Raw genomic sequence first — 26,986 nt, 5'->3', positions numbered from 1 at the left:
CTGTATCCCTGAGAAGGCTATGGAGGGAGGGGAGGCCCAGGGTGGGAGGCCTCGATGGCCAGACCCAGGCTACAATCACCTGGTTCTACATAGGCAGAGACAGAACTGAGGGAAGGGCTGGAACCCTGGCGACTCCAAATCCTGTTTCCAGTCAAGACTCTGAGTTGAGCTTGTCCCTTACCCCTCACAAGCAGGTCTGGTCAGAGGCCAGCACAGGCTTGCTGGTCGACACAACTGGGCTGTAGGCACAGAAGACAGCGAGAACACTCAGACTCCAGGAAAGCAACAGGTGTTGCTTCATCTCAGAATCTGCCCTTCTGTTGGATGTGTCTGGAGGAGTGATACGGGTGAGCACTCAGGTGGCATTGCCCATCACCTAGTCCTTCTCTCTTGAAAATGGCAGGTGCCCAGAACTCTAAGAGAAGGGAACAGGATGTTGATCTCCTTAAAACAGAGCAACCTAGCTTTTTATATATTGAGGTCCCACGTAAAATGCCTTCACTCTGGAGTCTTCAACTAATACAGGCTTGCCAAACCTTGACTTAATTAAACATAAGCAAGGAACCAGCTGTGGCTAAGTTGTTAGTGCCCGATGCTTCCTCCTGCTTTCCCAGGGGGCCTGGAGAACATGAGGGATAAGGACTAAACCTCTTAGCCTTGAGTTTAGCTTCTGTTGACCCCCAATTCCACTGTCCTCCCCAGTTACCACAGGGCTGCTCCTGGGTGCTTGCTGGCTAAAACCTCTAGGGGAGCTAGGTAGTCGCCCTCCAGTTTAAACATGTAAGAGGGTCTCCTAGCCTTGGCACCTGGCACGGGGCAGCTACCTGGAAAATAGGAAGGATGAAAGGGTGCCAATCCAGGTCAAAGGGGTCCGTGAAGCACACACTGCTCCTTGAAGGGAACTAGACCCTCACCTAGATGCCCCTCGACGAGGAGAGGAGCAGGTGGGTGCAGAAGTAATGTGACGGGCAGATGTCAGGGAGGGATTGCTTCTCCTTCATCTGCAGCCTAGCAACCACAGGTGCCAAGATGTGACACCAATGTCTGCGGAGCACTTCAAGTCAACAACAGTCCTGAGAGCTTCCTCAGATTCCTCTCCCTGACTCCGCCCCCATAGCTACACGTGGGAGTTGTGTGCCAGTTGCAGTGTGACATCATCAGGCTGCGTCATGAGCCAGGGAACTAGGGGTAGACAACCAGAAAGGGGTCAGGTGAGGTTTGTTGGGAGCGCTGCCTCCTCCCAAGGCCAGTGACAGAAAAGTTGCTCCCTTGTCCTTATCCCCCTCTGTGAAGCCCCTTCCCCACTTTCATTCTCTCAACTCCAGCCAAGAGTGTTGACAGTTGCAGACACCTAAAAGGACAACCCAGACAATTCTTCACGTCAGACCAGGGTTTAGCAACTTCCCAAGTTCTTTCCCCTTTGTCATCTCTGACCCTCACAACAGCCCTGTGAGGTAGGCAGGGGCAGTTCTCCCCGTTCTGTGAACAGTGAGAGGGGCTGGAAGTAGCACAGAGCCCAGGTTAGTCCCCGTGGTTCCTGCGGGTCCTGGTACAGGCCGTGAGACAGCTCTACCTGGAGTAATGGCTGAGCATCAGGAGCTCCCATGGCCTCCGGACATGGCCTTCCCCTGACTTCCAGCTTCATCCAAGGCCAGCAGTCTCTGGAGGTGGGTGATGATGTGGAGTTGGAGCTTTCTCGGCTAGCCACGCCCTGGTCTGGCTGCCTGGAGATGGCCATCCTTGAATTGCCCCTGCCAGGGGCAGCTGTACAGGTTGTCCCCAAGTACAATCCTCCATGGGATTGCCTACAGCACTCTACAGTCAGGAACTCACACATGTGCACACATGCATGAGAGACGTGGATACGCCCCAAAGAACTGTCCAGAGCGTGCACACAGACCAACATGTTCACAGACACACAGCACCACCCCAGACGCCCATCCTAGGCTCACACATACTCCTTAACATACAAGTGCAGACCCATGTGTGCCCGTCCCATACACAGTCATACACCTGCCAAAGCGGAACTCAGAGGGTCAGATGGAGATGCCCCTGTGCTTCCCTGAGTTGCTCTCCATTTGTTTCCTCTGTCTAAATGGGGCCAGCCAAGTGAACCCCTCCCCAGCTGGTATCTTGAACCTGCAGCAGCTCCCTGAGACCCAGAGGGGGCGACCCACATCCCCCACAGGCTCCTTGGGCCTCCAGGTAGAAATCCCCAGCTGAGGAGCCCATGACCGCTGGAGCTGCAGCCAAGCCAGACCTAGATGAGTCTCTCCTCTGGTGGCACTTTGAGGACACTGTCCATCTCCAGCCGAGCCCCAGCCACCTCCTGCTGGCTCGGGCTGTAGGTGCCCTCTGACTGGCGACGCTTTCTGGCTGCCAGGATCCCTGAGAGGAGGCCCAGGAGGAGGAGAAGGAGACAAGCACAGGCGGCAGGCACTGCGACTTCCAGCAACGGGAACGACTGCAGCACGGGCCTGCCCTTCTGCAAGAGACACAAGGGTGAGGCCTGAGAGCGTCTGGGGAGGGGAACCCCCAGACCTTCAGAGGAGAGAGGAAATAGATGCATAAGGACTTTCTCAGAGCTGGGAGCAAGCTGCCCTGGGAGGTAGTGAGAGACCTGGTTCCAGGGGTATGCAAGCAGGTGCTGGGGGTGGGGGGGCACCTGTCAGAGCACTGCCAAGGGTTCTGCCTCCAAACAGACTTTCTGTGCACACAGCTAATGGGATTCACCTCACAGCAGCTGAGAAACTGAAAGTGAGCTCCATGGGGCCCGTTTCTTTCCCTTTGTTCACAGATGTATCCCACAGTGCCCAGAGCAGTGCCTGCAGAGAAGGCACTGACCTCAGACAGGAGGTGAGGAAACCAGCTTTGCCCACATTGCCCTAGACACATAACTACTGAGGGGGCACATCTTGACTAGAACCCATCACCCTACAGCCTCAAACCAAATGAACTCATCCAATCTGAGAGCAAAGGCCTTCAGCGCTCCTCCCCATGCATCAGGTGATCTGCTTAACCCCTAGGAGGAAGGGGCATTATAAGTAGCAGTTGGAGGCCAGGGCAGGCCAGAATCCACCAGGGCCCACCTCTCAAGGGGTCTGCTCCAACACAATCCCAGCCCATCAACCATCAACAGGGCTAGTCCTGGGAGACTCAGATCAGGCTTTTGAGCAAACCTCCCCATCCTCCTTCCCCATGTCCAGTCATAGCTACCCAGGATGCCCCATCAAAGGTACTGTTGTTGATAGATGCCATGGATTAGATTTTGACTAACATCAACTCTATGTAACAATAGAACTGCCCCCCCCCCTACGGTTCTCTTGGCTGTGATGGTGGTAGTGGTGGTGTGCTGTGAAGTCGGTTCCGATGCACAGCGACGCTGTATAGGGTTTCCAAAGCTATACATCTTTACGGGAGCAGAAAGCCTCATCTTTCTCCCACAGAACTGCTGGTAGTTTCAAATTGCTGACCTTGAGGTTAGCAGCCCAATTCATATCCAATACACTATCAGAGCTCCTTTCTCTTGGCTGTAATCTTTACAAAAGCCAGGTCTTTCTCCTAAGGAGTGGCCAATTTCGTTCCTGAGCCACCAAGTGCATTTTAGGCCACCAGAGCTCCTTATCAAAGGTGCTACAGGCCTGGTATTCTGACATCCCAAGGGTCACAGAACTCCAGGATTGTTCTAAATCACAGGGTCTCAGACTCACTGGCCTTGTCTCAGAGGTGTGAGCTCCTCAGGTCTACCCACTCCCCATAATACCCCACCTCATAACCTAGGCCCCAAGCTCCAGCTGCCACCCTCAAGGTAGGGGGTCCCAAGACTATAAAGAAAAGTTTGCCCCAGCCTCAACTAAGTCCTTATCTGCTTCTACCCCAGGTGCTTCTGGGGAACTGCAAAGCCATTTCCTCTTTGTCCCTGAGGAGAGTGGCTGGGGGAGCCAGAGGCTGTAAAAGTTCAACTTGAAAGGAACATTCCCCAGAAGCACCATAGATTACCAGTTTATGACCTGGGCTGCCAACAGCCTGTAGAGATCAAGGCTCCAACCTAGGCTTCCCTTCCTGATGCCCCTCCTCCACCAACACCCACTGCAGGCTCAATGCCCACTAGGCCTGCCAGGTCTGCTGGTCACTTGGAGGTGGCATGAAAGAGGTTCAAGCGCCTGCTGGCTCCAACCACCTTGACCCCTCTGTAGCTAAGCCTCCCTGGGACAGGGACTGCCTTCACACAGCCAAGCCTGCCCTGGCTCAGAATCCTGGGCTCCCTGAAACTTCCTACACCAGACTCCTGGCTCAAAAACCCCTGGAGATGATGGGCTCCCAGACTCACCAACCTAAATCCTAACACTCCAGGATTCCGTGGGTCCTAAATCCTGATCCCAGATTGGATTTGGCAGAGCCCACCAGTTCCCACCACCCCTCCCCATGCCCGTGGGCACAGTAGGGAAGCCCTTCAGGAACCTAATGCCCTGATGAGGGCTGCAGGGGTAGGAAGCACTGGAAATCTCTCTAGAGATTATACATGTGGGGGGGAGGCCATGAAAGGAACCTGAGTCTCCTCTTCCTGCTACTCCCCACCCATAACAAGGTTAATTTAGGAATAGCCTCAGGTTGTACATACCCCTTCCCCCCAACATCATGGCTCTATTCCAAGAATGGGACCCCCACCCATACCCCCTCGGACATCACTCACCACCACTTCACAAAACTGGCCGGAGAAGGTGGCACTGCAGATACATTCATAGTCCCCACCAGCTGCCCGGCAGGTGCCCCCATTCAAACAGGGGTTGGCTTCACAGGGAAGGGTGGGGATCTGACACCTGGGGAGGGAGGAGATAGGGGTGGAACTGAGACAACTGCTCCCCACACAGCTGCCTGCTGTCAGTAGCTGATCCAGCTCTCCAGTCCTCCTGTTTCCATGCACTGTCTCTGCCCGGCTGGGCCTGCCAGGTGACCAAAGCAGAATGTGATCAACATCACCCACCACCCCAACCCCTCTCCAGTATCTTGAATGTATCTTGAATGAGAATAACTCTCTTCATCAGACCACAGGGACCCTCAGTAAAAAACAGATTCCCATGGATTCTGTCTGGTGTGGGCTCAGACAGTACTGTTTCCCCAGGTGGTCCTAATGTAGGGAGACTGGGACTTTATGGACCCCACTGGGGAATGACTTCCCAGGATTCATCCTCATAACAAAGGATGGTCTTGAAGGCCCAGAGGGAAATCGCTCATGTGGGTAAACTGTCTGGCCCTGTGAGAACAGAGAGGGATGACAGTAGGGAGCCCAAGGGTCCAACCACAGCCCACTCCCCCTGCTCTGGTTGGACAGACGCAGGGTTCAGCCCTGTCCAGTCTGTCATACTCACCAGCCCACCTCCCAGCACCCTTACTCCTAGACCCACCTCTGGCCAGCAAAGCCCTCCTGGCAGCTGCAATTGGTGCCCCAGGGCCCCACTTGACACCGTCCACCATTAAGGCAGGTAAAGTTCAGGCCACATTCTTCTGGCAGGATGGTCAACCTGCGGAGGAAGCACAGGGGCTGGACTCAGATTCCACTAGCACTCCACTGTGACCTCAAGTAACCAAGCCTCAGGGGGTCTCATCAGTGGAATTTGGAGCCCTCCTCCTGTAGACCTTAATATCAGTCATCAACTCTGTGTCTGAGGATGGAAGGGATGGGACACAGTAGCTCCCCTGGGGCTCCACCCCACCCACAACAGGTACAGTGTCTAGACAGGGGTGTGGAATTTTCCATCCTCAGAGTCCTGTGAGAAGCTGGTGAAAGCATAAAACTTGGACCTGCCATGGGGTGGGGGGGGAGTGGGAAGGGAGGGCAGCAGGGAGAGGTGGCCTGGGAAAGGGTTGGAAGTCACCCTAGGCTGTCAGATAACTATAAGTTGTGAGCCCAAAGAGAGGAGAGTTGGAGAGCAACATCCTCTGTCCAGCAGAGCCTTATACAGACGTGACCAGGTCGGGGCATCCGCCCATGTCACTCCTGTTCCGGGATGAACATCAGTGCTGTGGCTCTGCAGGAAAGCCTCAGGGTTTTCCTCCGATACTAGTTGTGCGCCCCCCTGAGCCCCCACCACCACCACCACCACAACAGCACTGGTTATTCGATATTCACATTTAACTGGGCATCCTGTGTTTTACCTGACAACTCTAGGGGTCTAGGTTTCACAACTGTCCCCATTTCAGATAAGGGCACTGAGGGTCAGCGAAGGGAAGCGACAGGCCCACAGAACCAGCGAGTCTGCAGTTCGGCTGGCTCCCCTAAGCCTTCCCAGCCCCAGCATGGCCCCAGGTGCCCTTCCCTCCCAGACTCCACCTCGTGGCACCCCAACCCTACCCTTGGGAAGAAGTCCCCTTAACCCTGCCTGGGCTCGTACCTACAGCGTGGGCCCACGAAGCCGGGAGGGCAGCGGCACTCGAAGCGACCGTCGGGGAGTGCATGACAGCGGCCGCGGGCACAGGGTGCTGAGCGACAGGGGTCAGCACGGGTCTCGCAGCGTGGGCCCTCCCAGCCAGGGCCGCAGGAGCAGGCGAAGGTGTCGAAGAGGTCGCGGCAAGCGCCGCCGTGCAGGCAGGGCGTGGGGGCGCACACGGGCGCGCCGTGGCAGCCAAGGCGCGGGTCTGGCGACCCAGGCCAAGCCTCAAAGCGCTCTCCAGGACCTGGTGCTGCGCCAGGTCTCGGATGCGCCAGGGGTAGCGGGAGGTCGCCGAGCACCACACGGCCCAGACAGCCCGTGAAGTTCTCCGCCAGCAAGACGCGCACAGCGCCCGGGCCGCGCAGGAAGTCCAGGTCTCCAGCCAGTCCTCGTAGCGCCTCGGGCGTAGCTGCATCGTCCAGCCGCAGCAGCCAGCGCGACGCGGCAGCCTTAGGGCTCTCCATGGCCAGGCTCACGCGGTGCCAGGTGCCATCGGCCACGCGCGGTCCAGGCGCGGACAGCACGGCGCCTGGCAGGCCGTGGCCGCTGCGGATGCCAGCTGCTAGTGAGCCATTGTGCAAGGCCAGCCAGACTGCGGCCTGGGGTCCCGTGGCAGCACTCAGCAGCCTGGCCTCCTGGTCGCGAGTACGGAAGGCCAGTGAGAGGCTCCCAAAACTGCGCCCTGCCGACACGTTGTGTCCACTGAACTCGACTGAGGGGCCCTCAAGGAACGTGGCCTCAGACACACCTACAGAGAGAAAGGGCGTGTGGTTGGGGTCTTCTGGAGGTGAAGCCATGTCCTCGCCTGAGATGCTCACCCAAGCGCATAGCTGACACCACCTGCCACCCTTATTACCCAGGTCCATCTCTGGTATGTGTCGGGCATCCAATTCCGGAGTTGCAGCCGCCCCACCAGCTTGCGTCCACCCTTTCATGCATTGCCCACTTCCAGAGAACCTGCTCTAGACCAGTGCTGGGGAGTCCAGATGTCTGCCCTCCCTCCAGGTCACAGGCCAGTTGGTCACAATAAGAACCACTGCAGAATCTGTCCCTACTCTCCTCCCTGAAACATCCCCATTTCGTCACATGGCTCACTGAGAGTAGATGCATTCTTAAAATGCAGAACTGCTTAAAATTTCTCCCTGTGCTTCTGTTTCGAGTGTGCTTCTAGACCTTGGAGCTTTTGCAAATACTGCTGTTGCTCTGGATGCAGTGGTCCAGCCACACTGGACAGGGACTGCTGGCATTCCAGCACATCATCCTGTAGTCCATGATCCCCAACCAAAGGCACAGGATCTAACTCTGCTTTGGTGCCCAGAGCCCACACTCACAGACAAAGCCATCAGGGACCTCCTGACACGTGGCAGGTGGGAGGCAGGGCTGCCCAGGACACCACAACTGCTGGGCACATGTGGGTCCTGTGAAGTTGGCAAGGCAGGTGCAATGGAAGTCATTCCAGGTGACAAGGCATGTCCCACCATTGAGGCAGGGGTTAGACTGCAGGAGAAGCAAGGCAAAGGTCAGTTTAGCCCTACAGTTGGCATTGCTCTACTATAACTACTGTCGTGGCAGTGATTCTTCACTGAGCACCTGCTTTGAACATCTGCTACAGACATCACTTCTTTACAAAGAAGCAGGGAGGAAGTTGCTATCATCCCTATTTTACAGATGAGGAAACTGAGATTCAGACAGGGAAAGCCACTTGCCTGAGTCACCCAGCCAGGAAATAGAGGTAGCAAAGTTCACACACAGAGTACTCAAATCCCTGATCCTGTTCACTTTCCCACAGGTAATCCTGTTCCCCTAGCAGTCCCTGAAGATATTCAAGCAGTCATCTGCCTGGTTCAGAGTGTGTCTCAATCAAGACTTCTTGTTGTTAAGTGCCATCAAGTGGGCTCCAACTCTTAGTGAACCTGTGTGGAGTTTCCAAGGAGCAGCTAGTAAACTTGGACCACCGATCTTGCAGTTCAAATTGACTGTGGAGTCCAGCACATTAACCCACACCATCACTGGGTTATGGGGACCAGCAGGGAGTGAGGACAGCTGGCAGGAGAGGAAGTCAATGTAAATGATGATTTGTCACTGTCTAAAGGAGGTTATCTGACCTCTTCAACCTCAGTTTCCTTACCAGGAAAAGGGCATTCTAACCCATTCCACCCCTGGGTACTCACACTGCACACGTCTTCTGAGACACAGCCTAAAGTGAGGTTCCACATCTGCCTGCTGCCCACATTGTTGGGGTCGCTTGAATTTCCCACTGACAGTGGGAAGAAGGGAAGGTGGAAGTTGTTAAGTTGCAGGTCCTGGAGGCAGCCTCGGAAGGGTCCACCCCAGGGCTGGGTCTCTGCAGGGAGGAGCCTGCCACCCACATGCACCTGCTGCCCCAGGCCCTGCAGCCGGTCAGACCCAACGCTGAGCGTCACCAGGTGGCGGACCCCGTCATCCCAGCGCCCTGGCAGTGCCAGGACGGGACTGCCCAGTGCCTCAGCCCGAATCTGGCCCCCACTCAGGAACACGGTCAGGCCTACTGCTGAATCATTGGCAAACTGGAGCAGCAAGCCAGCAGGTTCCCGAGTGCGGAGAAGGAAGGAGATTGTGAGGTTGGGACCTGGTGACTCATGGAGCAGGAAGGAGGCAGAACTCATGGTGCCTCCCAAGCCAAAGGTAGCGGCAGGAACCTCTGCAAGGAGAGAAGGGATTGGGCGTGAGGTCTGTGGGATGGGGCAAAGTGTGGCCTGTGCTCTGGGGCCCAGACTTCAGAAGCCCCTTCCCCCTTCCCCCCTTACCATCATTGCACTTGGGGCCACTGTAAGGCCGGGGGCAGTCACAATGGAATTCAGTCCATAGGTCCACACACGTCCCTCCGTGGGCGCAAGGCAGAGGCTGGCACTGTTCATGGCGCTTGCAGCCCAGGAGGACACTCTCACCAAGCTCTTCAGGCAGCAGGAGGCGCCCATCCACCCGCACATCCTGGAGGCAGCCCGCAAAAGCCACACCACCCAGCTGAGCGGAGCAGACCCCAGCAGGCGATGGGACCACTGAAGACACTGGCGTCAGGGCCACAGGACCAGAGGCCATGCAGAGTCGAGCAGGGCAACCTTCATGCCAGAGCCGTAGCTCCAGGGTCCTAAGGTGGAGTGCCACTTCCACCCGGTGCCAGTGGCCGTCATTTAGGGCCAGGTCTGGCAGCCTCAGGATGAGCACAGTGACACCGTGACTCCTGAGTGTAGCCTGAAGTGTGTTCCCCAACAGTGCCAGCTCCAAGCTGTCCTGGGTGTCAGTTCGAGTGGCCAAGGCAGCAGTAGACAATGTGGTACGAAACCGCAGTGCCAGACCCATGGGGCTGCCAGCTGGCACTGATGCCACCACAGGGCTCCCAGCTACCAAGGAGAAGGTGGTATTCTGACCACAGAAAGGACCATGGGTACCTGGTGGGCAGTGACAGGCATAACTATGGATCCCAGATTCGAAGATGGGGATGCAAGTAGCAGTCAGTGGGCAGGTGTGGCCCTGGCAGCCGGTGAGCTGCACAGAACAGTCACGCCCACCCCAGGCCTCTGAGCACCAGCAGATGTAGCCCGCCACGGTGTCATCACAGGTCCCACCATGGAGGCAAGGCTCCGACAGGCATTCATCCACATCCTCCTGACATGTCAGGCCTTTGGGAGAGATGAGACTGAGGCTTAGCACCCAGTCTGGACCCACAGCTTTCATGCCTCCTAGGACAAGGACTCAGCACCAAACCCATCCCAAAGGATTTTTCATGGTACCCTGAAGTGCCCAGAGATGAGAATCCAAGATGCCCTCTCCAGCTACCATATCTGACCAGTCTTCATGCCCTGCAGATTAAATGTCTTAAACTCCCTCCAGCCCCACCTTCTCCCCAACCCATGTTTCCTCCCTCACCAGCACTCCTCCCAACCATCTCTGCCAGCAGCAAGGGATCTATCTCTATCTTAACCATCACCTGCCCAGGTTCCTTTGCTGCAAAAGTCCAAGCACTCACCCTGGTATTTGAGACCCCTCATAGGCTTAACTCTAACTCCCTATGAACCTTGAACCGAGCTTCCTGGAAAGTCCTGTCTCTAGGACTTTGCTCCTGCCTCAACCTCCCTTGTTCTTTCTCTCAAACTGCTATTCATCCCACAAAGCCAAACTCATCCCACAAAGCCAAACTCCAAAGGTTCTTCCCCTGGGAGACTTCTCCTGGCTCCCACCCCACCCCACTGGGTCACTCCAGCCCCCTGCCCACCCTAGCCATAGCTCTCTAAAATGTTGCTTTAAAAGATTCTGTTTACTGGCATGTCCTGCAGGGGACTGAATGTGTCTTTGGTGCCATGTCTGTGGAATGACGACACAGAGAAGCAAGTACTAGGTGGGTGTATACTTCAGGGGCACTCCAAGTAGCCTTCCTTCAGCCAGCCCTCTGCTCTGGGGTCCCCTGTACCAGCCATGAAGAGGCTATCTGATTCTTTCCTCCAGGAGCTCCCATGCCAGGTGTTCTGGCCCCAGTTTAGGTGTCAACCAGAGCCTCCAGGAAGCAACCCAGGTCAGCCCTGTACCTATATCCAAAAAACCCAGGCCCAGAGAAGCCACCAGGATTTGAAACCAGTCCCCAGTCAGCCCCTACATACCACAGCATTCATTAGGGACCCAACCAGCAGCACCCCTAAGCTCCTCTGCTGCAGGCCCTAGGTCTCCATACCTGCCAAGAGCCATAGGCCCTCCAGGAAGGTCCACAGAACCTGCAGTCCCATTGCGTTTCCCACAGATGAGCCAAGAGTGGTGGGTGGGTGCCGAGGCTGGGGAGCAGAGCTCCCTGCCTGGTCTGACTACTTCCTTCAGACCCAGCTCAGGAATGCCAGGCACTGACTGCCCCCACGCTCAGCACGGCCCAGAGGGAGGAGGTGTGGACAGTGGCAAGGAGCCCAGCCCTATAGCTGGAGTCACCCTCCCAGCCCCTGACCCTGATATCTGTCTGTCCTCCCTGTCACCCATCAACTGAACTTAGCTTGAGGAGGAGTTGGTGAACTTGTGGGGATGACAGCCCCTCTCTAAACCTCTATCACCTCATCTGTAAGATGGGGACTTTAAAGCCCCACTTCATGGGCTGTGTCAAGGAGGAAATAAGGAAATGCATTGAGGGTCTTTTCCAGGAAGGGCATGCTGTGGTAGGTCCACTGTGTGCTGGGATGCTACGTGGCCACTGCTCCCAAGGATGGAGTCCTGAAGGATGGGCTTTCAAGGCCCGAGGGGTGAAATCACACCACCTATCGCCATGTGCTGGACCCCCACGGTAGGAGAGGAGGTTGAGCTCCAGCCTCTTCTGGGCAGGTAAGGATGAAAGGGAGCGTGGCTTCCCCTGTGCCCAGGAAACCGGCCAGGAGAGGAGGCTATGTGCCTGAGCAGGAATGTGGCAATGTGGAGGAGGTGTCACGGGCATTCCAGAGGGGCCAGAGATACTCGGTGAATGTTATGTAGGCCCTTTGGGTTCCCCAGTGTCCTGCGGAAGGGTGCCTGTGTGTCTGTCTGTACACAAGACAGGGAGGGCCTTTCTGCACCCTTAGTTCCCCCACCCAATGAGTCCCTGCTCCCCAAAGGCCAATCACACCTTTCTACAAACACTAGCCCTAGCTCTCCATTCCCCATCCCGTTTCTTCTGTCCTGCCTGCAACTAGCCCCTTTGGCCTGGGCCCAACTCTTGTATGCCAGGTGTCTAGGGTTTTCCTTGCCTTCTCTCCACACAGTCTATCACACAACTTCATCCTGTGCACCGCCCCCCCGCCCCAGCTGCCAGGAGTACACTCTCCACACCCCCAGTTTCTGGCTCCAACCCAGGCCCCTCCTCTGGGCCCCAGACCCCAGACCACCCTGGCTCCTATCCTTGGCTGCTCCACAGACACTCAGATTCAGCATAAACATAGCTGAGCACGTTGTATACCCACAACAGCCACTCAAGGCAGACACCTCCCTCTCATATGTGGAACAACCCCAGGACCTGGAGTGACCCTTATTTCTCAAACCTGTCAGTCCCCTCCTTTCCCACTTCCAAATTCTGGGTGCCAGCTCAGCCTTTCTTAGCTGTCACTTGAGCCTCTGTATCCCTTCCCTGATCTGCCTACCCCCCATCAATGCAGCCTCCACATATCAGCTGGAGGGGAGAGAATCTTCACATCAGTCCAGCTTCAGCCCCACTCCCCACCCCCATCCTCAAGCCCAGGCACCTGTGTAGCCATCGGGGCAGTGGCACTGGAAGCCATTGGGCAGGTCCTGGCAGCGGCCTCCGTAGATGCACGGCTGGGAGGCACACTCATCCACATCCACGCTGCAGTCGTCCCCTGCAAGAGGTCCCACTGTGTGACTTCCCTCTATTCCCTCAGAGCCTGACCTGAGCTGGAAGGGCCCAGTTGAGAGCTAGAAAGGAGCTGACTCGGACCCGACCCGAAGATACCTCTGCTTGATCCCGGGATCCTCCTCGAGTGTCTGAATACTGGTGGACCTACCCCCGTGAGGGAGGCTCACCCTCAAAGCCCGGCAGGCAACGACACTGGAAGCCAGCGGCATGACGAAAGCTGAAGGCTCCTGGGAAGGCGGCCTGGGCTCCCCCGTAGAGGGTCGGATCGGAGCGCTGCAGACACTGGCCTCCATGCTGGCAGGGGCTCGATGCACACTCGTCCTCATCCACCTCGCACCGCTCGCCGCTGTAGCCTGGGGAGCGCACATGCGGGCAACAAATTACTGCCACCAGGCCAGCCCAAGGCCGTACCAGCTAAGAACAAGACCCCAACAGTAAGAGTGAGACGCATGAGTGGGCGGAAGGGTAGAAATGACCATGGCAGCCCTCACTGGCATCCTCATCATGTGACTATTATTATTATTATTGCTGTGTTTTCTGAACGTGCCAGGCCCGTGCACATGCTTAAGTCTTGACCACATTTACTCTCTTCACAACAACCCTAGGAGTAGGTGCTATGATTAGCCCGATTATGCATATCAGGAAGTTAAGCTCGGAAAGTTTCAGTCACCCAAGCCTCTCAGTCTACTGCGGGCACAGACTACATTCAGACATGCGCACAGACGTACACCTGTGCCGCGGACCCAAGCAGTGCACCGGTCTGAGCGCGCGCTTGTTAGTTGAGTGGCGTGCTTAAGCTGCGCGCGCACTCACCAGGCCAGCAGAGACAGCGGAAGCTCCCGAGACCTTCAAGGCAGGATGCGTTGTGCTCACAGGGCGCGGAAGCGCACTCGAGCACCTCCTCTTCGCAACGCGCACCCTCATAGCCAGTGTCCGTGCAGTCACATCGGTACCTGCCAAGAAGCCGCGCAGCCGGCTGAGAGCAAGCCCGACCATTCCTTCCAAATCATCCGACCTTCAGCCTCGGTCCCTGGCGCCACCACTCCATGGTCCCGCCTCTCCACTTGAGGGCTCCAAACCCCAAGTCCCTGCTCGCTCACCCGTTGACCAGGTCGTGGCACACGCCCCCGTGCACGCACGGCTGGCTCTGACACTCATCCAGGTTCAGCTGGCAGCTGGAGCCCCCGAAGCCCGGGGCACACACGCAGCGGTAGGATCCCACACCGTCCAGGCATGAGCCTCCATGCAGGCAGGGCGCAGAGGCGCACTCGTCCACCTCAGACTCACAGGTCACGCCTGGACAGGAGCCGGAAACACAGACAAAGATGAGCAGTCAGAGGGCTGGCAGATCCTAAACTGGATCCAGATAGTTACAAAGAGCAAAACGTGAGTATTCAGAGACAGACGTTAGTTCATTCATTCAAAACAGATGTTTCATACAGTGACAGTTACAAGACGATGATCACTGACCACATGGAGTTCACAACAGTCTTAAACCAAAAACAACCTTTGTCATCCAGTGTGACTCACAGTGACACTACAGGATAAAGTAGAAATGCCCCCTTAGGATTTCAAGGCTGTACTTCTTTACTAAAGTGGACTGCCACATCTTTCTCTCATGGAGTGGGTTCGATCTCCTGATCATTTAACCATAGTGCCAGCCAGGCTCCTTCATAATTGTCTAGCCCAGGTCATAAATACATAAATGAGGACTTAGTTTTCATTTTGATAAGCTCCACAAGGGAAAGTACAGGATCTTCTGAAAGCAAAAGTCACAGTCAGTCCTGAAGAACTCTCCGATTCAGAGGGGACTTCTTGGAAGAAGAGCCCTTTGAAGGATGAGAAGGGTTTTCTAGGTTTGGATTGGGAACTGTAAGAAACAGTTAAGATTCAGAGAGAGGTTGCAGCATGGATCAGGATATGAGGGCCAAGCTCGGCGTGAAGGAAGTAAAGCAGGGGTGAGAAGGTCTTGGGGTCCTGGGAGCCAGGTACCAGAATTTGGTCTCATCATAAAGCAGCTGAGTGAGGTGGTCCTACCAACATTTTAGATGGGTCACCTGGTAGCTTTGAGGAGGGTGTAGGGAAGTATCCCAGGAAGGATATCCTCTGGGAAGGAGATGCTGAAGTACAGTGACCAACTTGTCCTGGTTTTGCCTGCACTGACTTGGTTTTAAAACAGTCTTGTGTGACGTTGTGTGGCGTCAAATCAGTTCCGACTCAGAGCAATTCTGTATAGGTTTTTTTTGTTTTGTTTTGTTTTTTCCAAGGCTGTAAAACTTTATGGGAACAGAAAGGCTCATCTTTCTCTCAAGGAGCAACTGGTGGATTGAAACTGCTGACCTGGAAGTTCACAGCAGTCTAAAGAAGTCCTAGGCAAAATGGAGCAGTTGAGCACTCGTCCAGGCTTGAATGGAGTTGGACCATCTGAGTTCATCCTGGAGCTCATGTGTCAGTCAATGTGGACTCTAGTGGACCAAGGCCCTACCCCCTCCTAAGTGGGTTTAGTCAGGGGGTCAGGGACCCAGCTGGCTCCAGCTGGAACATACCCCTCTTCCCAGCTCAGTGAGCACAGAACATGGCCCCTCCCTCCTGTGACCCCACACTCCTCCCACCCCTGTCTCACTCCTACTGTCCATCCGTGCCAGGGGGAGCCAGGCCCAGACTGCCTGGAATCCCAAACTCCCCCGCCAGACTCAGAACAGAAGGAGGAGAAAAGAAGTGAGTCACAGCAGATGCTGCCCCCATTCCAATCCACAGCTAACCCAGCAAGAGTTAAGTAGAACATCCCAGCGCCACACAGCCAGGTGTGCACATACCTGTTACATACACACAGACATTTTACACAAATGTATTCACAAAGCCCAGACACCCACAGATACTAGCTGACACACAGTAACCGCTTTAGAGACACAAAACATACTTCGTACTAGGAGACATACAGACAAGTATGAACCAAGCTCACTCAGACACATTTGTACATCCTGGCATGGGAGGCACTCAAATAATGAGAAAGAGATCTAGAACCAGTTTCCAAAATCCACTTTCTTCAACATGCGGACGTCTGTCTCTTCACCGCACCCTCTTCCCTTGCACCCAGTCCCCTGATCTTGCTCTGGGGTGACCTCAAACTGCTCTCTACCCTCAGAGCAGGATTATCTGAATCCTGGGTTCGAAGGAAACTTAGGGATGTCTTCACTGCAGATTCTAGACTATTCCAGACCTAGCTTCACTCCTTGACCTGTCCATGTCCTCGCTGAGCCCACCTTCCTAACCTCAGGCCTAGAGGGAAGCAGCGCCAGGGTGTTTATGCCTTGGAGTATGGATGAGACTGGAACATTGCTACACTTTGGAGGAGGGAAGAACATTGGTTTCATACCAGTCACTTTGCTGAGCACTTTTATATACATTACCCCACTCTAGAGACTGTAGCTCTGGTAGCATAGTGCTTACGAATTGGGCTACTAATCTCACAGAGAAAGATGAGGCTTTCTGCTCCCATAAAGATTTACAGCCTCAGAAACTCTGTACAGGGTCCCTATGAGTTGGAACTGACTCCATGGCACATAACAACAACAACAGCAACAGAGACTGCAGGGATCCCTTGGGTATGCTTCCATTATGGTGTAAATAAGACCATGAATGTCTCTATGCTAGAGCTTTGTGGGATGCCCAGAAGGGAGAGGGTCTACACTGCAGTCTGAACCTTATAGTAGGGTTCATGCTCGAGAACCATCAGGTAAGCCAGAAGGTGTCTGCAATATACCTTGACACAGAAAGGAATATATGCTAGAAATACTGGGAGAGTCTAGGGTTGTCTTCATTAAAGTCAAACCAGGCAATTTGTACTCTAGTCCTGCCAGAGATGTCTGGGGGTGTCTCCAGCTCTGACACCAAGCTGAACTTTGCAGAAGGAACCAAATTAATATTTAGACTGGGCCCCCTGGCCAGTGCTTACACATGGGTATTACCATCCAGAGCTGCCAGGTTAGCCTGGGAAGCATCAACACTATAGCCAGACCAACAGAGTGACTGTCCTAAAGCTGTCAGGGTGCCTGGGTATGACTATGCCAAAGTCAAAACTGAAGTTGTTCACAGTGCAGACAGACTCCTCCTGGGCCAGCAGGGGCCATTACCTGTATAGCCAAGGGGGCAGTGGCACTCGTAGCGGTCAGCCAGATTGTGGCAGGTGGCCCCATGGTGGCAGGGCCGGGATGCACACTCATTGATGTCCAGCTCACAGTGTGGTCCCTGGAAACCTGGGACACAGTAGCAGCGGAAGCCATTGGGATCTGGACCCTGGGGTACACACAGAGCACCGTGGTGGCATGGCTGGGTGGCACAGCCCTGGGACTCTGTGGGCCCACAGGTGTAGCCACCACTCTCTGTAGCCTGGCACTCTGTCCCGGGAGCACATGGGTCTGAGGCACAGGCACTTGGGGTCTCCGAAGGCAGCATTCCTGTAGAAAGAGGACACCGGCTGGTCAGTGTGGGCCAGGCCAAAAGGACACCTCCCCACTCTTACTCTCATGCCCATCCACAGACCCCAGAGCTGGAAAGTAGAATAAGTCTGTGTGTACTCAGAGTTGTGGACTAAGGTGTCTGGATGCATCTACTCCCAGAATAGGGAAAGGTTTTAGGGGTGTCCACAACACAGAGTCCTGGTGTGGCGCTGTGGGTTAATGTGCTAGACTGCAAAGCCATTTGAACTGCAAGGGCTGTGGTTCAAGCTCACCAGCTGCTCCTTGGAAACCCTATACAGGGTCGCTATGGGTCAGAATCTACTTGACGGCATGTAACAACAACAACAACACAGAGAGACTCCTGGTATAGGAGCTGTGGTGGAATAGCGGTCATGAATCTGGCTGCTAACCTTAAGGTCAGCAGTTCAAAACTACCAGTGGTTCTGTAAGAGGAAGATGAGCTTTCTGCTCCAGTAAAGGTTTACAGTCTCAGAAACCCTATGCAGGGTCGCTATGAATAGGTGGCATATAACTACCACCACAAGGAACTCTGGTAGTGTAGTGGTTACGAATCGGGCTGCAAACTGCAAGGTCAGCAGTTCGAAACTACCAGCTGTTCCACGGGAGAAAGATGAGGCTTTCTGCTCCCATAAAGATTTACAGCCTCGGAAACCCTGTACAGGGTCGCTATGATTCGGAACCGACTCCCTGGCACATAACAACCACCACCACCACCACATCACATGGGGACTCCAGGTGTAGCACTGTAGGATAAGCAATGGACTACGAATCACAAGTTTGAACATTCAAACCAACCAGCTATTCCTCAGAAACCCTATACAGGGTCAATATAAGTCAAAACTCACTCGACAGCACTTAACAATAACAACCTCACAGAGACCTGGGTGGTGAAAACAGTGAACACGTGCAGTTGCTAACCCAAAAATTCGAGGTTCAAGGCTACCCAGAGGTGCTTCAAAGAAAGGCCTGCCAGACTGCTGCCAACAAAGCAGCCACTGGAGCGCACAGTTCCACTCTGACACACATGGGGTCAGGAATGAGTCAGAATCAACTGGCATATCGCAAAGAGAAATAGGATCAGGGATGCCTGCCTCCGGGCAGATACTCACTAGCCCTGTGAGATTTCTCCTGTATGCTCTCCTTGCATCACTGCAGCAACTATGACAGTCACCCACTGAAGGACCAAAGTGAAGGCTCTTGCTTGAGATCACATGACAAGTTAGTGGCTAGGACAGGCTGCAAGGTCTGGGGTCATTGTAACCCCAGTTAGGCAGGGAGCTCATCCTAGGGTCTCCTCCTGCAGGGCCCACTCTCTCCCAGGAGACCAGGGAAGAGGGATTCCATCTGAACGTCTGAAGAAGGGGGAGGCTCCTCCCCCAGCCCCTCATCTCTCCTGCTGGGGGTCTGGTAACTCCATCCCTGAGTGAAACTGGATATGGGGGTGACCTCTGGAGGGTGGATGGAGAACTTCAAAGGCAGCAAATGTGCTCTCAGCCCCACTCACTGTCTCCTCCCTGCCTGTTGCTGCTGGCCCTGGCCTGCTGGCCTGGGAATTCCTTGTAAGGATCCTGCCCCTTATTTTATGCCTCATTTACAGATACCTGAGGTCTCAGGATAAAGGCCGGTTCGGTTGACTCAACCCCTGACTTCTGATTCAGTGATTCCTCCATCCCTGGAAGCATCTCTGTCAGGTGATACAAGTTTAGAAGCTGAGAAAGCCAGCTTCCCTCTCTTCCCAAGTGCCCAGTCAATGTAATGGTAGGGTAAGAACTCAGACTTTGGAGCAAAAGAACCCTGGGTTCAAATCTCATTTCAGGAAATTACTTGCTTTGAGACCTTGGGCAAGTCATTTCTTGTTTCTGAGCCTCTGTTTCCAAATCTGAAAGGGATACTGACATATGCATGCCAGTCCAAGGATGAAAAGCCCCACATTTGCATTCCAGGGCCCCCACGTTTCAGAACTCACTAATGGTGGTTGTCATTGGTAATGGGAAGAGTCAGGGCTGTAAACCAGAGACATCCACCCCCACCTGAAGCTTCCAGAAGTACCCCACCCCCACAGAGGTTGTCATCCAGACACTAACCAGACCCTGTGCCCACCCCTCCCCCACTCTGTGGATGAAGACCCCCAGATAAGGTTCCACAGCCTCTCAGGCGTCATCCACATTCCACCAGGCAGGACTGTTCATTGACCTGACCCCCACCCTTCCTAGCCAGGCGGAAGTAGGATAGGGAAGAGTGGGCCAGGGAGATACAGGCAGATGGACTCAAGGAAAAAACTAGAGAATGGTCCAGTCAGTCCCTCTCTCGAGGCCCCAGCACCAGGTACAGCTCTGTGGGCTCACTGCCCCCCAATGCCCAGCCTGGGCCAGACACATGGCAAGAGTGGAGGGGGTGTTCTGAGCACTGTCAGACCAAGGTGGTCATCTAGGGCCCTGGAGTTCACAGTGCCCCTCCCCCTCCCAGGGCCTAGTCAGATGAGTGAGGGCAAGGGGTATCTGGCCCTCTGAGAGGCTGTGGGTGGTTTCTCTTTTTTCTCCACCCCTGGCCCCCGGGACTGAGCAGCTCAGAGTGGTGTGTGTTGGGGGGGGGAGCAGAGTGAGGCAGCAGCCTGATCTGGTGTGGGTGGGAGCAGATGGAACGCTCTCAGGAGAGGATATCAGACTGACCTGGGCTGCTCATACAGTGTCTTGTGGGTTGTTATGAGGAGCCATGGAGGTGATATGTGTATGAGGGGCAGCTACAGCATTATCACTCATATTATGGTTGACATCACCCCAGAGCCACCCAACAACCAGCTATCACTTGAGCAGCTGTGGAGAATAGCCACCATAGCTCCCCTCTCCAGGACCCTGGCTGCTCATTTAAACACAACAGGGTATCACCTATGTGGACTGAGAGACCTACACCCCAATTTGGGTGTCTGCCACTTACCCAGACATCTCCCTTCACTTACAGGAGACAGGACCAGGCTAGGGATACAGCACCTGGGGAAAGGGTTGTGCTTAATCACCATCTGCCCACCCAGGACTGTGGGAGTAGACCATCTGTGTCACCTTAAATGACCGAGCCACAGGAGACAGGGTTCAGCTGCATAGGAGGATAGCATTTCTCAATCAGACCCAGGCACGGGGAGTGAGCTGCCTATCTGAAGAAGTATGCAATAGAGTTCAGATGCCTGTTTGTGCAGGCAGTAAAACTTTCTTGTGTTGTTGTGAAGTGCTGTCGAGTTGGTCCCGACCCATAGAGACCCTGTATTATAAGGTTTCTGAGGAGTGTCTTGAACTGCCGACTCTGCTGTTAAAATCAACTTTGCAGACTCACAGCACCACACCAGGACTCCATGTCTGTCTTGTGTAATCTCAATGACTCTTCACATTTACTTCATGAAGTGAACAGTGTGAATAATCCTTCTGAACATTGGAGGAAAGTGCAACTCAGAGATGAACTGATTTCAGAGTCCCATCGCCATTGAGGAGCGGAATCCAAACCCAGACCCCAGAGTTTCCACTCCAGATTTTCTGCAACCCTCTGGGACCATATTTAGAATAGACTCCTGGATCACAGTCAACCCTAGACTAGAGCCATTAGAGGTAAGGCCAGAGAATCTGCATTGAACATGCTTCCCAGGAGATTCCTCTTACGCTGAAGTGTGGGAACCCCTGACCTCTGTTGCTTGCTCTTGCAGAAGTGAGCAGAGGAGATCAGACTAGCCCAGGTCAGCTAGGAGGAAAGGGGAAAAGTGTAGGGTGTAGAAGAAAGCAGGGAGAGGAGGGGCTGGCCCAGGGGGCCAGAATGGGGGTGGGACCTGTTGCCAGAGCAACAAGGAGCCTGTGCTTATCTTTACAAATCCCTCCTGACCTCCTGGGCTGCCTGATCGACCTGGCAATGGAGGGATTAATGGGCAGGGCCCCTCCCCTTAGACCTGCAGTCCTACCCTGAGGAGGGCAGATGGATGGATTATAATAATGGAACAACAACCGTTTACTTTGTGCTCACCATGTGTTGGGGGCTAGACTACACACCTTGCATCTATGATCATTGCTTTTGTTAAGTGCCCTCAAGTGGTTTCAACTCATAGCAGCCGTATCTATGGACAACAGAACAAAACATTGCCTGGTTCTGCATCATCTTCACAACTGTTGCTATGCTTGAGCCCATTTTGTCAATCATCTCATTGAAGGTCTTCCTCTGTTTTGATGACCCTCTACTGTATGTACCAAGTATGATATCCTTCCCCAAAGGCTGGTCCTTCCTGATGACATGTCCAAAGTACATGCTTCTAAGGAGTATTCTAGCTGTACTTCTTCCAAGACAGATTTGTTTGTTCTTCTAGCAGTCCATTAATATTCAATATTCTTCACCGTTACCACCATCCAAATGCATCCATTCTTCTTTAGTCTTCCTTATTCATTGTCCTGTGTTTACAAGCATATGAGATGCTGGTGCACCTTAGTCCTCAAAGTGATATCTTTGCTTTAAAAAGGTTTCTTGCAGCCAATTTGTCCAATGCAACATGTCTTTTGATTTCCTGACTGATGCTTTCATGGGCATTGATTGTGGATCCAAGTATCTGTGATTATTACATTATTATATTTGATTCAAACCCAAAGAGGTGCATGTTGTTACAAAACTTCAGTTTTTTAACTCAGAGAGATTGATGAACGCTCTCCTAGGATCAACCTTCAAACAACTAAGAACCAGATGTCCCAAGAGTTCTGAGTGGTCCATATTTCTAATGCATGTGAAATTCCCACTTTGCAATCTCTAAATTGACACCTCGTGTGGTGCTCTGGGATAATGCACTGGACTGCAACGTCTGCTTGAACCACAAAGTCAGCAATTCAAACTCACCAGCCACTCCCTGGAAACCCTATACAGGGTTGCTGTGAGTCAGACCTGGACCGGGTAGTGTTTCGTTCTGTTGAGCATACAGTCACTGTGAGTCGGTACCAACTGGATGGCACCTAACAACAACAACATGAGTCAGAACCCACTTGATGGACTTAACAACAACAAATTGACACCTATGTATTATTATCTTACTGTGTTCACCCAGGCACCAGGGCAAGACCTCTAAAGGTTTTTACAAGAGCGGAGGTTCCAACATAGCTGACTATCATCCCTGTCTTTCCAGAACCCAGCTGTTAGCAATCCCAGAGTGCTTAAGGCCTCACTTGGTGCTTAGTAACTCTTTACTTTACAAGCACTTACAACATAACTGAAAGGAACGCTGGTTGCTCTGTAGAAGCCAGAAGGTCAGCATTTCAAACCCACCATCTGCTCCCATAAAGATTTGGAGAACCTCAGAAACCCTAATACAGGGTTTGGAACCAACTCGACGGCACCTAACAACACAACAGTCAAAACTGATGAGAAGGGCCTTACTTAAGGTGGGTTTGAGGAATTTTTTTGTCTTGATAGGTAAGAGAGAAAATTCCTAAGAAGCTGACTGAAGCTCTCATAAGGTGTGTGAGGTTGGGAGGGAATTGTTCAACTAATATCCCTGTAATAGCCCTGTTGTTGTTAATCGCTGTCAAGTCAAGCCGACTCATAACAACTCTATAAAGCATTTCCGAGTAGCGGCTACTGTGTTTGAACAGCAGACCTTGGGGTTCAAACCAGTTTTGTGGTTGAGTGCTTATCCTACAGCATTACATCAGGCTTGGATGACTAACAGAGTACAACATAGTAGGAATTTACAAACACTGCCGCAGATTCATCAAAAATAAGGGGTTAAATTGACTCTGAAAAGGCAGGAAATTCTGGATTGATTTTTACAAAAATGTTTGCCCTTGAGATTAAAAGGCATAATTTTTATAACAACAGTCACAACACTAGCTCTCATGGCACCGGTGTTTTCTAACTATGCTCGCCGTATTTTCCAGAAAGAGGGGAAGACAGAGTAGGTGGGTTCCAGGCCAGCCTCCAGAATGGGCCTTGTTTTACTAACTTCCTATTAGCTGGTAGAGGACTTCAGCTGAAGATCTCTGGCAAAAATCTGAGTTGGAGATCCACTGTGTTTTCTACTCTAACTCTTATAGCAGCCTCTGAGTTACCTGGATATGTTCCCTTACAGAGCACAGAAAACAGATGCAATGTGACGTGGGCTGTGACTCTATGCAAGCTACTGACCCTCCCTAGGTCTCTGTGAACAGGGAGTCTGGAAACTGACCTTCCAGGACTGTTGAGAGAATGAAGTTCCGTAAAGTTAGTTGAGTAGCAGTCAGTGTCTGCCATGGAGTGGTTATTGATGTTATTATGTGATGCTGTAGGATAAGCACTGGACTGCTAACTACAAGGTCAATGGTCCAAACTTACCAACCACTGCTTGGAAACTCTATGTTGTTGCTGTTGTTATATGCCACGGTTCCAACTCATAGCGACCCTGTACAGGGTTTCCGTGGCTGTAAATCTGTACAGGAGCAGAAAGCCTCCTCTTTCTCCCACGGAGCCACTGGTAATTTCAAACTGCTGACTGTGAAATTAGCAGCCCGATTCTTTACGCTACCAGAGCTCCTTTGGAAACTTTATACAGGGTCTCTATTCAAGGGCACTTAACAACAACTCATCAACAAATCTTTAATTGTGGCAACCACCAGGTCTCAGAAGGATCCTGAGCTTCAGTCGAAATGAGTGTCTCTCTTAAGTACTCCCTAAAACTGTCTCACAGATCCCCACCCAGCTCTAGCTGGAGGAGGGGCCAGGATAGGAGACTGGAGTTGCTGCCCCTTTGTCTGCCAGGCTCCCTGTATGTGAGTAGGGGGAGGGAGTTTGGGGTGGGGACTAACTGTGAGGGCCCAACTTGCCCTATTGTACTCCAAGATGCTTGGTCTTCTCCATAGCAACCAGTGGGCCCAAGGTAAAGGGGCTCAGCTCAAAGCCTGGGAGGGATGCAAGGCTGAGGCTCTGGAAGCCCCCACACCTTCGGCTATGCAAATTGGTTTTCAAGAGACACTGTCCCAGACCCCTCCCCTCTTGACAGGCCTTTGGGTACTGGCATCCAGAACTGCTCATACCCACAGTGCCCCCACCCCAGCTTTCAGAAATCCCCAGCGAGTGGAGTCCCTGTGCAGAAATTGTGTGTATGTACTGTTGCTGGGTATATACCAGAGTGTACCTATACAGTGTTCATGCCTTTCTTCAGCAATGATTTATTTGTGTTTACTCTGTCTCAAGATCCATGTAGATGTCCACATTACCGTGAGCATACACATGTCAATATATGTGTGTTGGAGTTTTACACATGTAGGTATGTGTGAGTTCAAGCATGCATATGTGGGTGGTGTGTGCCTTTGTGTACATCACACCATTATGCAGGGGTGTGGTGCTTGTGCAACTGTGCATCTGTGTGTGTGTGTGTGTGTGTATATACATACATGCATTGCAGGGCAGAGAACCAGATCCACAGACCCAGATTTCAAGCCCCTCCTGGGCATAGAGCATAGAACAGTTCTCAGCTCCTTGGAAGCCAAGTCCATCAACCCCCATCTCTCCTGGAGCCTCAATTTCCTCCCTCACAGCCTCTGGAGAGGAGTAAGGAGGTCTCACAAGTCAGAGGAAGGCCCCACATAGGGGCTTGGAGCTTGGACTCCTACACACTAGGATTCTGCAGAACTGTGGGGAGGTGGGGGGCTACTGCCGCCATGTGAGAGCCCAGGCAGCCCAGCCCAGCTTGGCTACTCTAGCTGGTGGCAGTGGGGGCAGGGGACTTCCCTGGCCTGGCCTGGCCCCTGTAGCTATAGAGACCAAGACAAAGCATCCCCCAGACCCCCCAAGAAGAATTCCAGTCCCCTTTATGTGAATTCACTTGAATGAAAAGAAAAAAATCACTTGGCGAATGGTGGTCTGATTTCAGGAGCCTTTTCTTGGTTTGTTCTGGGAATGCCAGGGAGGGGGCATCAGAAGACACACACATGTGTCCAAGTCCCTGACCAACCCCGAGACCTCAGAGTATCCTCCAATCCCCCAGCTCAAGCAAGGCTAGCACACAATGCAAGGGGTACTGGCAAAGGCCCAGTTCCACTGTTCCCTCCCTACTTCTCTACCCCCAAGAAAGATCTGATGCTCCCACCCTATGCCCCCATGTCAAAAGCAAAGACACAGTTCAACCCACTGGATAATTTACACCCACAGGTTAATTCACGATGTTTCATATACAACTCACAGCTTACTTCAAGACAGCTCATCCGACTCACAACTTAACATACTCACAACCTGTACCCCACAACCCGGCACAAAACTTAGAACAGACTCTGGGGTAAGATGTATTCAACCCACAAGCCCCCAAATTCCACACCTCAGAACCCACACTCTCCAGCCCTGATACCCACATCCCTTAACAGTAAATGTACAACACACCAGAATTCACAGCCCACACCTCCAACTCCATAGAGCACCTCCCAACATGCACACCCCCACTGCACCATACACAACAACCCCCAAATCCCAGAACTCAGGACCCCACGCGAATTCCAGGGGACCCCAGCAGGTCACCCCTCTGCACTCCACAACTCAGGCCTGCACCCACATGAACAGCCCACTCCTAGTCCCAGAAGTCAAGGCCTGAAGTGTCTGCCTTGGGGGACACACATTCCTGGTCTCCCCAAAGTTTTGACCCCAACTCACCGTCTAGGAGGGCCAGGGCAGGGGCCCAGAGTAGCAGTAGCAGCAGCAGGAGAGAGGCAGGGGGCCTAGGGTCCCGGGTCCCAGGCCTTGCCAGCGCCATGGTAGTTACACTCTGATCCGCTGCTGTGGGAACAGGCGGGCAGTCCGGCTGGCTCCGCACCCCCCTCGTCCGTCCCTCCAACCAGCACTAATGCGGTGGACAGAGGCCCAGCCCCTCCCTCCCGCTCCACCACCACCAACTCCCTGACCAGGCCTCCCAGGCAGCTCCACCTTGTGGACGATTCTAGAGGAGGGGTCTGACCCACCTCATGTCTCTAGACATCAGGCCCACATCCTCAAGTCCCAGGGCTCAATTTGAGGCCTCAGAGGCCGCTGCCGTTCTGACCTTGTCACTCAGTGTGGTCTGTTTCTTGTCGGCCCCATCCCAGCCTTGCTCTCCAACTGCCTCTCAGGTGGCAGTCGCCCCAGACTTTTCTGAGGTGCTGTCTGGTATTTTCTTCACACTTGATAATAGTGATGCAAACTATTCTCAAGTCCTCAGTTACCCCAACTGTTGGATTCCCCACATCTCTTGTCCCAGCTCAAGCCTCTGTCCCAAGTCATATCTGTTTTGTGTGTGTGTGTGTGTGTTGTTGGATTCCCCACATCTCTTGTCCCAGCTCAAGCCTCTGTCCCAAGTCATATCTGTGCATCCAGTAGCCTCCTGAACCCGGGACCTGGACTTTGCCCCCAGCCCACTCATCTTTTCATCCCAACCTGCTCCTTCTCAATGTTCCCCATCTCAGCCTTGTCACCCTGTGTCCCGATCACCCCCTTCCTACTCTCCATTTTTAACTAGCAGTTATTTGTAACTCCAGAAACCTCACTGCAGTCCAAAGCAGCCTATGTTACTGAATAGCAACTCTTAGTAAACTTTCCTTAGAGCCTGTCAGGAAGTTCTACTTGCTGTCTAACCTTTAAGTCTTCTGCTGCACTAATATTTACTTCCTCCAGGACCAGCCTGTAGATTGGAGAGGGGGGTGTTGTTTGGGTGGAAAGGAGGATTTCTTTAGGGGAACCCAGATTCAGGAATACAGACTACTTAAAAAACA

General features: G+C 53.3%; 1 protein-coding gene across 1 annotated transcript; it reads right to left on the bottom strand.

The window, feature by feature from the left end:
* Positions 1-2,260: 2,260 nt before the first annotated feature.
* CRB2 (crumbs family member 2) lies at positions 2,261-25,995 on the bottom strand. Its single transcript, XM_006834744.1, has 13 exons — positions 25,896-25,995; positions 16,920-17,243; positions 13,887-14,082; positions 13,600-13,739; positions 12,954-13,139; positions 12,656-12,769; positions 9,218-10,090; positions 8,603-9,111; positions 7,763-7,928; positions 6,393-7,179; positions 5,406-5,522; positions 4,694-4,820; positions 2,261-2,485 (listed from the first exon to the last, which is right to left on the bottom strand). Exons 1-13 carry the CDS (start codon positions 25,993-25,995, stop codon positions 2,261-2,263), a joined length of 3,864 nt encoding a protein of 1,287 aa, XP_006834807.1.
* Positions 25,996-26,986: the final 991 nt, after the last annotated feature.

This window comes from Chrysochloris asiatica, unplaced genomic scaffold (assembly GCF_000296735.1).
Source record: "Chrysochloris asiatica unplaced genomic scaffold, ChrAsi1.0 scaffold00014, whole genome shotgun sequence".
In the NCBI taxonomy this organism is placed as follows: Eukaryota; Metazoa; Chordata; class Mammalia; order Afrosoricida; family Chrysochloridae; genus Chrysochloris; species Chrysochloris asiatica.
Note: the sequence above shows the minus strand (reverse complement) of the source record. Positions and strands in the feature narration are given on the sequence as shown.